The sequence below is a fragment of the Zea mays genome, chromosome 5 (assembly GCF_902167145.1).
Source record: "Zea mays cultivar B73 chromosome 5, Zm-B73-REFERENCE-NAM-5.0, whole genome shotgun sequence".
Classification (NCBI taxonomy): Eukaryota; Viridiplantae; Streptophyta; class Magnoliopsida; order Poales; family Poaceae; genus Zea; species Zea mays.
In genome coordinates, this window is record NC_050100.1 from 146929341 (window position 1) to 146943700 (window position 14360).

General features: G+C 43.4%; 1 protein-coding gene and 1 pseudogene across 2 annotated transcripts in view; one reads left to right on the plus strand and one right to left on the minus strand.

The window, feature by feature from the left end:
* LOC100383026 (putative callose synthase 8) overlaps window positions 1-5834 on the minus strand; it is a 77739-nt gene extending 71905 nt beyond the window's left edge. The window contains exons 1-9 of one of the 2 annotated variants that reach the window (XM_008645808.3): window positions 5107-5437; window positions 3830-3930; window positions 3264-3334; window positions 3101-3182; window positions 2928-3026; window positions 1052-1168; window positions 863-955; window positions 696-787; window positions 473-599 (exon numbers count right to left, since the gene is read on the minus strand). In XM_008645808.3, the coding sequence (XP_008644030.1) occupies window positions 473-599; window positions 696-787; window positions 863-955; window positions 1052-1168; window positions 2928-3026; window positions 3101-3182; window positions 3264-3334; window positions 3830-3930; window positions 5107-5389 (1065 nt within the window). In that variant the 5' untranslated portion in view covers window positions 5390-5437. Of the gene's footprint in view, window positions 1-472; window positions 600-695; window positions 788-862; window positions 956-1051; window positions 1169-2927; window positions 3027-3100; window positions 3183-3263; window positions 3335-3829; window positions 3931-5106 lie in introns of both variants that reach the window. The other variant, XM_008645809.3, reaches the window with a different exon arrangement.
* A 1125-nt stretch (window positions 5835-6959) lies between these two features.
* LOC111589489 (uncharacterized) lies at window positions 6960-7116 on the plus strand (annotated as a pseudogene).
* Window positions 7117-14360: the final 7244 nt, after the last annotated feature.

The following is a 14360-nucleotide window of genomic DNA, read 5'->3' on the forward strand; positions in this document are numbered from 1 at the left end:
ACATGAAACATTGATTGCATTGTGTTATCAAAAATAGAGCAAGCAGAAATTACAACTTGTTGTAACTATGCATTCCAATGTTGGTACCCTTGGTGTATAGCAGTTTAAATAGTATAAGTACAGTAAGGACTTGAGAAAAAGAAAACTACAGTTTATGCTGACCAACCCACAAATTGCTTGTAGTGAAACATAGTTCTATTCCTAAAAAGGAAAGCAAACAAATTAATGCAAAAGGATATTGGTAACAAAAGAAGTTATTTCATATCAATAGATTATTCTGGTAGGAGCATTTACAGAGACACATTTTAGTTCCCAGCAATGTAAAGTTATGTGACCAGAAAAACTACAGTAAAATATAAATTCCTGAAATGATACCGAGAGAAATAGAGCAGCATAAATGGTTGATATCATTAACACCACAGAAGCACAATAAAAGTATCAGAGATTCAGAGGCATAACTTTTTTTACTTACATGATGAAAAATATAGCATAAGCATTCTGGCATTAACCGTAAGTTTGATGCTTCTCCCCATATAAGAAGATAAAGAGCTATGTATAGAAGTTTATGCTGCTGAATTTCTTGCTTCACAGAGGGCAACCTGAAGGTGCAACATAAGCAGTTGCAGTGCAAGCAAGACAGTACATCCAATTATTTGAAGTCAAGTCTAAGAAATTAAAAAATGCTTTATTTTTACCATATGTTGCTTCTTCTCCCCAAAAATTTGCACCAGGTCAAATAGTTCTCAAATGTCTTTGCCAACAATTCATCTACTGCTCTGTCATCAAGCTGAAAGGAGATATGTGAAAATGGCATTCTCATTAAATTAAAGATAGATAAAGAAAACTAATCATGTGTGGGTACCATTTGAGCGGAGGATGACTTGGGATTCAATCTAGCATGCATATTTGCAAGCAATAGAATTAGATGCTCCCTTTGGTTGGCGACATTTCCTTTCTAATCAAAGAAATGAAAGGCATTATCTAGCTGCAGTGCCAAAAAAACATCCGTATCAATCTAAGCATTTTGCATGAAACAAAATAAGTCATTTACCTGGAATCCAAACCAACTTTGCAGCCACCGAAGAATATCTGTATGATTTTTTTCATCCTTCATGTTGACTGATGGAAGACTGCGAACACTAAACACAGCAGCGACTGCAACTTTGATCTGTATAGGAGAATATTGTGCCATCTTTATGCAAGGCAGACTTATATAATATAATAAAAAAAATCGATCGGGGAGGGAAAGATCGCCCTCCTAGTATTATATTAAGAAGAAACTGAAACATGATTCCGGCCGAGAAAATCCCCGAACCCTGGCCCCCCATCACTAGCGGGTCGTCACCGCCCACTCTGCAACGGCCCAGCCGGAGAGTGGTGCGCAAGACGTAACCCGAAAGTAGGCGGGGCATAGCGAGAGAATTTTTTTAACCAGGCCAGAAATTCGTCCCCGAGGGGATCGAACCCGGCACCTGGAGGTGCTACTCGGAAGCCTTAACTATTACGCTAGAGGCCCCCTTTCGCGACTTATATAATATAATAAAAAGAGCTAATTCTAATAACATGTAATGCAATCTCGGTCGGGGAGGGAATGACCGCCCTTCTGGTATTCTAATAACACGTAAAAAGAGCAGGGGTCACGGCCGTGGGGGCGCGGCCGGCGCTGTCCGCCGGAGAGGGGCGGAGCTGGGGGGCGCGGCGGGCGAGGAGGAGGTACGAGCTCGGTGAGGAGGAGCAGCAGTAGCAGGGAAGTGAGGGTCAGGAGCAGCAACAGTGAAGTGAGGAGGAGGTACGGGAGCGGGCGGGAATGGCGAAGCTCGGTGAGGAGGAGGTACGAGCTCGGAGATGCAGGCCGGACCGGTTGATGAACTCTGGGTCGAACACGGCCAAGGCTTCAAAATCTAGCGCCTTGTTCCCGACCAGCGGCAAGTCACCGACGCCGCCGGCGTGGGTGATGAGTCTGGTGGCCCGCGCGGAGCTGGAGGCGACGAGGCGGAGCAGCCTGGTGGTGGGCGAACCGGAGGCAGCAGGGCGGCGGGCCAGGGGGTGGCGACAGCAGGGGGGAGGTGGAGGGGGCGGCGGGGCCAGGGGGTGGCGGCAGTCGGCCAGGGGGTGGCGGCGACTGGCAGTTGGGAGGGAGGAAAAGGAAACCCTAGCTTCGATACCATGTAGAATGAAACCTTAACCCTAGCAGGGGTTGGAAGATGTATTTATAATAGGAATAGTTGGGCCTAGGCCCATTACAGAAGGACGAAAGGGGTGAACCCTAACACAGTTCTAACAGTATTAATGCTTAGGGTCAGCACTCAGGGATGCACACAACACACTGATGGCTAAGAAGAGACCAAAACATTGGCCCCGGCCGAGAAAATCCCAAAACTCTGGTCCCCCATCACTAATGAGTCGGCGCCAACCGTCCACTCTGCAAAGGCCCAACCGGAGGGTGGCATCAAAACATCATAATCCGAGCGGATGATGCACAACAAGGAGATTTTTTTAACCAAGCCAGAAAATTCGTCTCCAAGAGAAATCAAACCCGAGACTTAGATGTGCTACTCGAAAGCCTTTAACCACTAGGCTAGAGGCCCTTTCGCTCACGTAATGCAATCTCACCAATCCACTATCAAAGTAACAGGAATGTATTTCAAAGGATTAGTGATGTATATTACTTTTTGTTAGAAACATATTAGCTGTTAGAATTAGGGGGGGGGCTAGTTGTCACTGTTATTGTACAGCAAGCATAGCCTGCGATATGTATTGGTTTTTATATTGGTAAATACATACCAGATCTACCCAATACAAGTCATCCTCATTGTGTGAAAAAATCAGGGCCATTAGCCCATTATGTCATACTGAAAATTGAAAATATAGTGGAGCACAGGACAAACGGGTGCTTTTGATAGTTTTGAGTAGAAAAACAGGCAAACCTCTGGGAGAAGCATAATTGGTTTTTGACTTGACCTAGGATGGAGTGGAAGTATATTATATCGAAATAAGTCTGCAAAATCTTCACTAGCAACAAGGCCCTGAAGTTTTGTTAAAAATATTAAGTATAGAGAATATCACTGATAAGATCATTTTATCAAAAAAAACATACAACCTCCAAGCCAGTTCCGCTGAGAAGAGCCTTCAGCACTTCTGCCAGGACAGGCAAGTGTTCATGTGCATTGGCTTTCTTTTTCCTACCAAAAAAAAAGGATTATATTTTTCATGTGCATTGGCTTGCTCTGTGGTACCAATATGTATATGAGAAATAAAATTACTTCTCATAGAATGACTTCATCTCTCGGGCATCACCTCTTTGTGTCATTTTTGATTTAGTGCTGCTCTCATCCTGTTTTACAACCACATCCAAATTCCAATATAAGGCGCATAAATCATCAGTGAGCTTGTTTTGAGCTGAGCTTGTTAAGTGTTTTGACTAAAGGCATACTCCATCTGTTCCAATTATAGTTCGCTTTGGTTTTGTCATAAGTCAAACTTATCTACCTTTGAGAAAGTTTTATAGAAAAAGACACCAACATCTGAAAATGTCAAATTAGTTTAATTAAATTCTCCACGAAAAATGTTTTGATAATGCATTTATTTGAACTTGTACATGTTAATATGTTCTTAAAAATGGTCAAAATTAAAGAAGTTTGACTTAGGGCAATGATAAAGTGGATTATATTTTGGAACGGTGGGAGTATACCTGAAATTATAAATGCAATGACATGACAAGTTTTCGAAGTTGTTATATATGTATGTGATGCTTTTAATTTACATCATCCAAAAACCTAGTAAAATGTAAGTATATGCTCATGTTAACTTATCCCCATAGTCAGTGCACCTGCTCAAGTCTCCGTAGAAGTGCTGTTTTAAATTGCCGAACACCCCTCCCTGCTGAAAGTTTATCCATTGTATGAGCCTTTTCGAATGCATGGAACCGACCTGGCAAAAAAAAAGCTGATTTAGGCCTTGTTCGTTTCTGCCGGATCGGTGGGTCGGAACAATTCCTAACCGGATTGCTTCTCTAATTTATATAAACTTTGATTAGATGGAACGATTCCGGGTGCAATCCGATACAAACGAACAAGGCCTTAAAGATTCAAACCATTGCGGAAGCAGTTCTTTTCTGCAATGTTCATGTTGCCTCAGCTCATAGCATCCACTGCGTCATTGTACTTATGTGTTCCAACAGATAGAAGCAAGTGGTAACTGTGGCGCTTCATGAGCTAAGAGTTGTCAGTAATCTCTCAAGGTGACATAACAGCATGAGGTGTACCACCTAATGGAAGTAACTGATCCACTGCAGCTGAAAAACTGAGGTATTGTGGCTTGCATGCGTATCTAACAAACTCTATGTCAAGGCTTCCAACAGATCGCTCAGTCAAGCACGAGAAAGTACATGGAGTAGAGGTGGCCGACGAATGTTCTGTGCAGCAGAAACTTGAAGTTGACCCACTGATCATAAAAAAGTAGGCATGTGATGCTCCTCAGAAAATAACTACCATTTAGAATATATCAGTTGAAAACACAATTCGGCAGCACAAAAGGGGAAATGACAGAATATTCCAGGTGATGATGTGCTCTCAATCAGCCAAACACCCACTTTCCCCTTGCAGAAACTTCAAGGTACTACGCATAACTGAAACAGCGTCTCTGTCACCGAAGCCAAGAGCAAGCACGAAGCATCCGTGGTTGTTGAGACAAGCAAAGGCAAACTCATCGCGATCAACTACCAGTCTACCACCTTGCAGACGGTCGGAGGGAGAGGATCAAGGAGGGCCAGAATATTCTGAGACGGAGACAGATGGTAACAAAACTAACCACCAAATATTCGGTTTGGACGTTTGGTCCAGGAGCTGAAAGATCACTTGTTCCGATCGATGGAATCAGAAACAGAGCCAGACGAACGTGCATGCATTCGGACGTGTTACCAACCCCAAACTCCAAAACCATGAAGTAGACGTATGCAGGGCAGACGTTCGAATGCCACCCACCGTGGCGCGTGCCAGGATGAGGCCGGCAGCCGGGCATTTCCACGAACAGGTGGGTGGTGCGCCGGGTACCGGAACAGCAGCGGCAGAGACAGAGTAAACAGTGCGTGACCACACGTGAACTTACACAGGTACGCGACGCGCGGATTCTCGGCCTCGATGTCGTTGGCGGCGCGCAGGAAGGGGCGGATCTCGGAGACGAGCGTCTGCGGGAGCTTCTCGCTGTCGAAATGCTGCACCAGGGGCGGCGCCGCATTGGCGTCCCCTGCTTCCCCTTGCTGCTGCTGCTGCAATGGTGGCGGTGGCGGCGGCGGCGGTGGAGGTGGAAGTGGCGGGCGAGAGACGTATTGCAGCGGGCGGCTGGACGGGCCCACCTCGACGATCTCCAGCTCCATCGTTCCGCGCGGCATGGAGCGGGAGAGGAGGAGGACGAGGAGGCCAATGCGGCGGCAGGGCCAGCATTCAGCAACGCCATCGCGAATCGCGATCACTCGGTTTTTATCTCCTCGCTTTGGCTTTGGGGATCGCCTTCGCCGCTAAGCTTTACCGCTTTTTTCTGCAGCGGGCGTAGATCGAGGCGGGCGGCTTTTGCCTTTTGGCGATCGATCGCCTGCGTTTGGGGTGCTGGGGATTGGTGGGGATGGAGCAGAGGAAGACGGGGAACGCAGGAGGCGAAGCAAGGCGAGTGCGGGAAAGGCGGGGGTGGGGGGCGTTAGCCGTGGAGGGGTCGAGGGGATGGCTTTTTGAACGTTCCCGGGTGGGGTTGGCAACGGTCCCCTTTGCTCGGTTTACTGCTCAGTGGTGGCTGGCAAGTGGCGAGTGCGTGAGATTTGATCCTTTCTCTTTACACACAGCATGACCATCTTTTTTTCTTGCTTTCTTTATCTCTGCTTTGCTTGCTTCGCTTGGTCTAGGTGTTGGTGTCTTTAGGTGGGTAGAGTGCTTTTCTATAGACCACTAAGCAATGCTGCATTTGCCCGGCTTAATTACCCATCTACTTTGTAGAAAAGTGAGTGGTCATCATTTCAGAGGAACAGACTAACAGTGCAGAGTGAGATTAAGTTTAAACTCTCGTAAGTATATACTTCTTTCGTTCTGAATCAGAAGCCATTTTTAAATTTTTTATATTCATAGATTTTATAGTACATTAGACAAATCATATATCTAGGCACATATAGCCCTGTTCGGGACAGCTGTTGCTTATGGAGAAAGCGGCTTATCTGAAAAGCTGGTGAAAAGCATATTCTGCTTATCGTCTGTTTTTAGTTCATTTTGAGAAGCAACTGGACTGATAAGTTGCAGAAGCTCTATGTTTGGCACAGTTTCTACTTAAATATGTGAAGAAGTTGAAAATAAACTATGTCAAACAGAGCCATAGTAAGGGGACATACTTTTGTCAACAACTAATATGAAATCGGGTCTTATATGTAAACGTGCAAGCGAGCCTCTTAATCCATTAAATCATGATCCAACTATATATCACATTTAACACTTAAAACCTTACACCACTGGCTCGTGTAGTTTATTTTACTTTTTTTAAACCATAGTATTTTAAAACCATGGTTTTGAAAATACTTTGTTCACAAACACACCTAAAATTATTGCACCTAAAAACGTAAAATCAACAGATAATTTAAAGAAATATATATTAGATGCCTCTTTTATTTCAACAGAGATAAGTGATAGAAAAAACAAATAGTGGCCACAATTCTCATTATCTAGATCTTGTCTCTACTCCTTTAAAGTACCAGTTTGTGTGTCGTGCGTCACGTACGAAGCACGTATTTCTGTTCCTCTTTCATGTTTCTCGCCTAACAATGGATCATTACAGAACAGATGGGTATTGAAAAAACACCCAAACCTAACACAACAGGAACCCACGCGCAGCGCAGTGCACCCATATAGTACACCTCGCTGGCTGAAGGAAGACGAGAGATCGAGCGACCTATAAAAAAAGGGGTTGGGTTCCTTTCAACTTATACCTTTTCTCGGCATTTTGGCTAAGATAAGGTGTAATATTTGTTCTTGTCAGTTTAATATCTTATATATAAACCATTTGTTCACTCTGATATTAATTTTTTTAATTTTATGGGTATCAAATATAATTTTGTGTCGTCGCAACGCGCGTGCATTGTACTAGTTATTATGAACGGTTGATCTTGACCGGAATCATCTCTCCCCTTTTGAAAGTTCCCTTTGACCCGGGAACAGGATCTGGATGTCGCCTAGAGGGGGGGGGTGAATAGGCGAATAAAACTTTTTACTTTAAAACTTAAATTCTTACTCTACTCGAAGACTTAGTACGCAGTGGAGTGAGAAGACTCTTCGAGTAGGTTGCAGCGGAATAGAAGATCCTGTCTCAAAATGTCCTGCACTTCAAATAAAGCTTATACCACAGATAAGTATTGAAGTGCAGATATAAAGACGAGTAAGACAGAGAGTCAGGATACAATACAGAACAGAGCACACAGACGCAAGGATTTATCCCGAGGTTCGGCCAAGCCTGAAATGCTTGCCTAGTCCTCGTTGGAGTTAGCCACACCTGGGCTTGGAGTCTATTTCAACTCCTTCCTCCGTTTGCTCAGATCTGCCAATATGACAGATAGAGCCTTTCACTATTGAGATGGGTTACAACAACACCGTGGCTGCTTACAAACTTCTCGGCAGCACCTCGGTGGAGTAAAGATACGCTCAAGACCTTGCTCTAGCTCTAAGCAGCACTTCTCCTCTCTCTTAAGGCTTATAGCTGTGCCTTCTACACAAACTATAGAGTTACACACACGAGGGAGAGTGAGAATTGATTCGAGTGATGTCTACACTTGTTGGCTGCACTTCTTACTTGCTTGAGGCGCCTAGGGGTCCCTTTTATAGGCACAAGGGGCCTAGGAGCCGTTGGAAGCAATCCAGGAAGGCAAATCTTGCCTTCTGTCGGGTGGCGCACCGGACAGTCCGGTGCACACCGGACACTGTCCGGTGCCCGATTTCTTTCCTTCTGTGGCGAAGCCGACCGTTGCCGATCGTTGCAGATCTGGCGCACCGGACAGTCCGGTGCACACCGGACAGTCCGGTGCTTCCTTCCGACCGTTGGCTCGGTCACGTGTCACGCGCCGATCGCGCGGCCGACCGTTGGCCCGGCCGACCGTTGGCTCACCGGACAGTCCGGTGCACACCGGACAGTCCGGTGAATTTTAGCCGAAGTCGCCGGAGAAAAACCCGAGAGCGGCCTCTTCGGCTGGGGCAGCCTGGCGCACCGGACACTGTCCGGTGCACCACCGGACAGTCCGGTGCCCCAGACCGAACCAGCCTCTTGGCTGTACACAGCCAAGTCTTCTCTTCTCTTCTTCTTTCTGTTTCTAACACTTAGACAAGAATATTAGTACATAAAACCAATGTACTAAGGCTTAGAAACATACCTTAACTTGATTATTACATCCATAGCATTTCACATGCTTGAGCTTTGATGTTGGACTCATAAATCATCAAGTCGGCTTGACTTGATCTGGATTGACATTTCTTAGCTCCAACATCCTGCAAAGGTCACATAGAACATTTCCAAACATAGGAACAACCCAACCTAAAGATCAAGATGAACTTAGCTCTTTTGGGCTACTTCCAGTTCTGGTTTTGACACTTGTTCTCCTTCTAGTGACCTTGATCTCCTTCTTAGAGCTTGATCTTGAGCCTTATGACTTACACCACATAACTGTAGCTGTTACCTCATTGGCTGTAAGTCACGTTCTTATGTAGTGATCCTTGATGTGCCGTAGCGGTTCTCAACTCGATCACCCTTGACTTTGCAAGCCTTCTTCTTCACCCTTGGCTTTGGGTTCCTCAGCCTCCTTGACCTTCTCCCGTGCACTTGGTACCTCGAAGCTCTTCTTGCCTCCGTCTTTGGCTTGATCAGTTGTCTCCGAGCTACGCACCTGAGTCTCACTTTTGCAATGTCCATCTTACTTGTGATGTCCATTATGTATCCATAATCCAGTTCTTGGACCATCACATTTGTTCACTTGTGTTGAACCCTGTAGGCTTTACCTTAAGCACCTGTTCAACACTTAGTACAATTGTTAGTCCTTTAATTGAGTTGTCATCCAAACACCAAAACTCACAAGAGAGCTTTCAATCTCCCCCTTTTTGGTGATTGATGGCAACACAATTAAAGCTTACATACGAATAAGATTTGAAGCACAAATTTGAATTCTAAGATTATAGAATGCTCCCCCTAAATATGTGCTTACTTTAAAAACATAATTTTGACCTCAGACTCCAATTTGCACATACTTAGGCAATTCGAAACAATTCTACACCTTAGCACTTTTTAGGATGCATTGTGTTAAGAATCAAACCATGATGCTATAATACACAAATGCACATAATCAGAGTTAAACACCATTCAAAATAGTGGATATATCACAGGAATATCACCCTACCACCATTCATTATTAAGATACCAATTCAAACTAATACCAATTTAAACTAAGACACCAATTTAAGACAATCTTAAAACACCATTAACCACATGACTATCTATTACACTATAGAAGCCAAATAATTCATCGCAGCGGAAACACTAGTCCATATGAGCAACATTGCAAGAAACATATGAATAACACACTAGCAAAGCTTAAACTAACACATCACCCCTTAGGATAAGCTTTCCTCTCAGGTTGAGATAGGCTTTAATGCACAATTTCTCCCCCTTTGACATCAAACACCAAAACTATATTCAAGCAAGAACATAGGATGATGTCAAGGGACAGCAGGGTGTTAAGGAGGAGAGACACAATATCAAAGCTCCCCCTTACTTATTGAGCATATGCACTACCAACATTTAAGTAAGATACAAATACGCAAAAAGATTACTACTTCCTGTTGTACCTTTACCATGTTGTAGTGTACTTCCCATCTTGAGAGTATTTAATCTCTCGAGAGCTTCTCCACACTTGTGCCTGATTCTTTATCCTAACCTTTTCTTGTTGCTAAGACACCAAACTTAGAACAAGTTATAGTATTGGGCACAAGAAGAAACTTCTATTCTAGTGATTAGATTACCAAAAGATACCAATTGAAGCACACTACCAAGGCTACCAATTGTAAAAATTATCACTTGCATAGCTCCATGATATTTCAAGATAAGCATCTAGGATCACCAACTATTATAGAGCACGAGCAACCTTTAAATACGTAATTACTTACAACTTTAGATACCAATTACTAGACTTGTGGAGGTACCTAAGTCCTGATCGCTCCATTTCTTGCTCATCTTCCCTTTTCCACCTTGAGACTATATAGGATCACTCAAAAATCAGTTAGTCTCAAAAGACACAAGTTATGTGTGCTCCCCCTAAAGTTGTGCATCAAGTATTTGAATGACTTGCACCTTGCACGCTCTAGCATCCTCAGAAGTAAAGGGGAAACACACCTTGGTCTAGGCATAATATATCAATTATATCACAAAAAGATACCAATTGAATAGATGAGATAATACAACTTATGACTAGTGGAAACAATGCATGCCTCATGATATATAACATTTAAAAACACCAAAGCACGCTTCACACATGATGATCATTGCAACACATATACTAATTGAAAAACGACAACATCATACATATAAAGCACAATGTCTAAGCACACCATGATTAAGAAGTATTTTCTTAGGTACACCAAAGGAACCAACATTTTAAAGCATAAAGCACCTAAGCCAAGATACTACCAATTGAAAGGCAAGAACATAGCTATGATCACAATCAACGGAACTTCAAGATATTCAATGAATTTGCATAGTTCCATTCTCCATACCTTTGCCTTTTACCTGAATGCCATGAGATTCATTCTTTTAGGTAGTGTGTAGTGAGAGCACATGTTGTCACCAATTTAGGGCTCCTTTTGCTCATGCACCTCATAGCTCGAGAGGGTGCATTAGAGACACAACATGGATTTCTTGTTTTGGTATACACAGAGTACCAAGACAAAGTAATCATGTGAACATGGACTAAACAAAACTATCATGCTTGCACATAAGTTAATCCTTGAAAAAACACATAGCATGACTTACAAAAAGATACATGTTTATCCACGTACACTAAGAGAGTTAATCATGGTGGATATAACAAATCAAGGAGCTACCCATGTATGATTCAAAAGATATATCCTATAGTGCACTAGTCATGATTAAGCAAACTTCATTATGATTCATTTAACACAGGCAATAAAGCATAACTACTCCAAAGACAGGTAGCACAACAAGCCAACTTAAGAGCAATACTAACTTGCAATTATGTACTTAAAATATACGGGTACCATCCTTTGGAGAGCAAGCTGTAGATTCTCATCAAAGTCCTTTACTTGATTCACCAATAATGATTCAGGACCTATACACCTTATTTCACTTGAGATGAACATGGGATTAGTGTTTCACAATAATTCAACCTTGGGTCAATAAACACCAAAACAATTAACAGCTTAAGTATGGAGTTTTAGATAACCGTCTTAAGCTCTCCCATGGTCTCCAGTCCATCTCAAGGCACCTGCATGGTCTAGTTAGCACAGTTTGGTACCCATCTCGGGATGGGTCCATAATGATCATCTAAATGTGCCTTTGGTACCCAAATGGCCTTTGTGCTAGTTCTAGGTGATCTCATTATAGATCTAGCACAAGTGTATGATTTGGGTCTCCTAAGCGAATAAGATTGACACAAATTCACTTGCTTAGGAATCTTACCTTTATAACATACCTTTGATATATGACCCTGCTCACCACACTTGTAGCAGAAGCGTCGCTCAACCTGACATGACGCTTGCTGTTTGTCATTTTCCTTGGAGAGGGTCATCTTGGAGGATGCACATCCTTGATTCTTCATGACCGGACATGAAGTGATCGTGTGGTCCTTTTTGTTGCATCCAAAACAACTCCTTGTCCCTTCATTCTTGTCTTTGTACGGACAAGACGCGATGAGGTGGCCTAACTTCTTGCACTTGAAACACCTCCTTTTTCCTTTTCCCTTTTTGTACTTGAATGACATGGAGATGTCAGTGCAAACAACATGATTAATTGAATCTTTACCTTTTTCCTTTTTCATGTTGATTTCTTCATTTGTAGCTTTGGGAACATCCTTCTTGTTGAGCTTAACACTTGCTGCAGTTTTTCCTTTCTCAAGCTTCTTCACCACGTGCCCGTGGATATCTTGAGAGAGTTGAGCAATGTGTCTTCTCCTTAGCTGTCTTTGCTTTTTGTTCCCACGCAATTTTCTTTTTGATCCTGCAACTTGTTTCTCAAACAAAGATTGGCCTTTCTTGGGGCGGTGGAGGTCAGTACATGATAATATTTTGACCAATTGATTACTAGTGCAAGAATGAGGTTCATATGAGTTTAAACTAGTAATTACTACCTCATGAGCAATATCGAGCATGATATGATCATCAACTAGTTTACTATGAGAGTATGACAACATATCATACCTTTCACTAAGAGCAAGCTTTTCTAAATTTATTGTTTCCACTTGACTTCTAAGCATGGAATTTTCAGTTTTAAGTTGAGCAACATCAGATAATACATCATGATTATTTCTTTGCTCAAATAAAATAGATTCATACCGATGGACCAAATTATCATGAGAGCACTTTAGCTCCTCATGTTCTTTGGTCATCTTCTCCAGGCTGTCGTTGGTTTTGATCAGAGTCTCCTCTAGCCTGAGAAGCGTCTCGCCTTGTTCCTTGTTCCTCCTCAACAACTTAACCAAGAGCACTTTGTCTTCTTTGTTGAGATGGGTGTAGAACCGGCGAATCTCCTCTTCTTCCACATCACCGGTCTTATTTTCCCTGTCATTATTATTAGTGGAAGCAGTACAGGAAAATGTACCTTGTGGTGATGAGGATTCATCCTCGCTATCATCCTCATTTTCCTCCTCATCCTGGCTTTTGTCTCCATCATCATTGTTAGCAATAAAACACTTATTATTAGTGGAAAACAAACCTGTCGACGAGGTGGATTCATCGTCTGGTGCCCATCGTTCTTGTTCTTCTCCCTTGTGCAAGTTAGTATCACCAACAACAGAGGGAGCAGTGGAAGTGCATATGGACTTAAAAAATTTCAACTTAAGTTTAGTCCATAGATCATGAGCATCAAAAATTAAGTCACTATCACTACTCAAGATGGCAAAATAGGCACCTCTAGAAAGAGAATCAACTAAGATGCTGCAAGCACGGTGATTGAGAGAAAAACATCTTAGTTCATCATTAGAGGGATTTTTACTAATATCAGATGGAAAAATACTTCTCCTAAAGATCTGTCTCAAATCAGGATCAACACTCATGAAAGCATTATAAATAGAGACAGACCAAGATTTGTAATTAGAGCCATCGCCTAAAAGAATTTCAACAGTTGCCTCTTGTGACGACATCGTTATCTCCGGACGGCTAAGCCCACACTGGAGAGGCCTAGCTCTGATACCAATTGAAAGTTCCCTTTGACCCGGGAACAGGATCTGGATGTCGCCTAGAGGGGGGGGTGAATAGGCGAATAAAACTTTTTACTTTAAAACTTAAATTCTTACTCTACTCGAAGACTTAGTACGCAGTGGAGTGAGAAGACTCTTCGAGTAGGTTGCAGCGGAATAGAAGATCCTGTCTCAAAATGTCCTGCACTTCAAATAAAGCTTATACCACAGATAAGTATTGAAGTGCAGATATAAAGACGAGTAAGACAGAGAGTCAGGATACAATACAGAACAGAGCACACAGACGCAAGGATTTATCCCGAGGTTCGGCCAAGCCTGAAATGCTTGCCTAGTCCTCGTTGGAGTTAGCCACACCTGGGCTTGGAGTCTATTTCAACTCCTTCCTCCGTTTGCTCAGATCTGCCAATATGACAGATAGAGCCTTTCACTATTGAGATGGGTTACAACAACACCGTGGCTGCTTACAAACTTCTCGGCAGCACCTCGGTAGAGTAAAGATACGCTCAAGACCTTGCTCTAGCTCTAAGCAGCACTTCTCCTCTCTCTTAAGGCTTATAGCTGTGCCTTCTACACAAACTATAGAGTTACACACACGAGGGAGAGTGAGAATTGATTCGAGTGATGTCTACACTTGTTGGCTGCACTTCTTACTTGCTTGAGGCGCCTAGGGGTCCCTTTTATAGGCACAAGGGGCCTAGGAGCCGTTGGAAGCAATCCAGGAAGGCAAATCTTGCCTTCTGTCGGGTGGCGCACCGGACAGTCCGGTGCACACCGGACACTGTCCGGTGCCCGATTTCTTTCCTTCTGTGACGAAGCCGACCGTTGCCGATCGTTGCAGATCTGGCGCACCGGACAGTCCGGTGCACACCGGACAGTCCGGTGCTTCCTTCCGACCGTTGGCTCGGTCACGTGTCACGCGCCG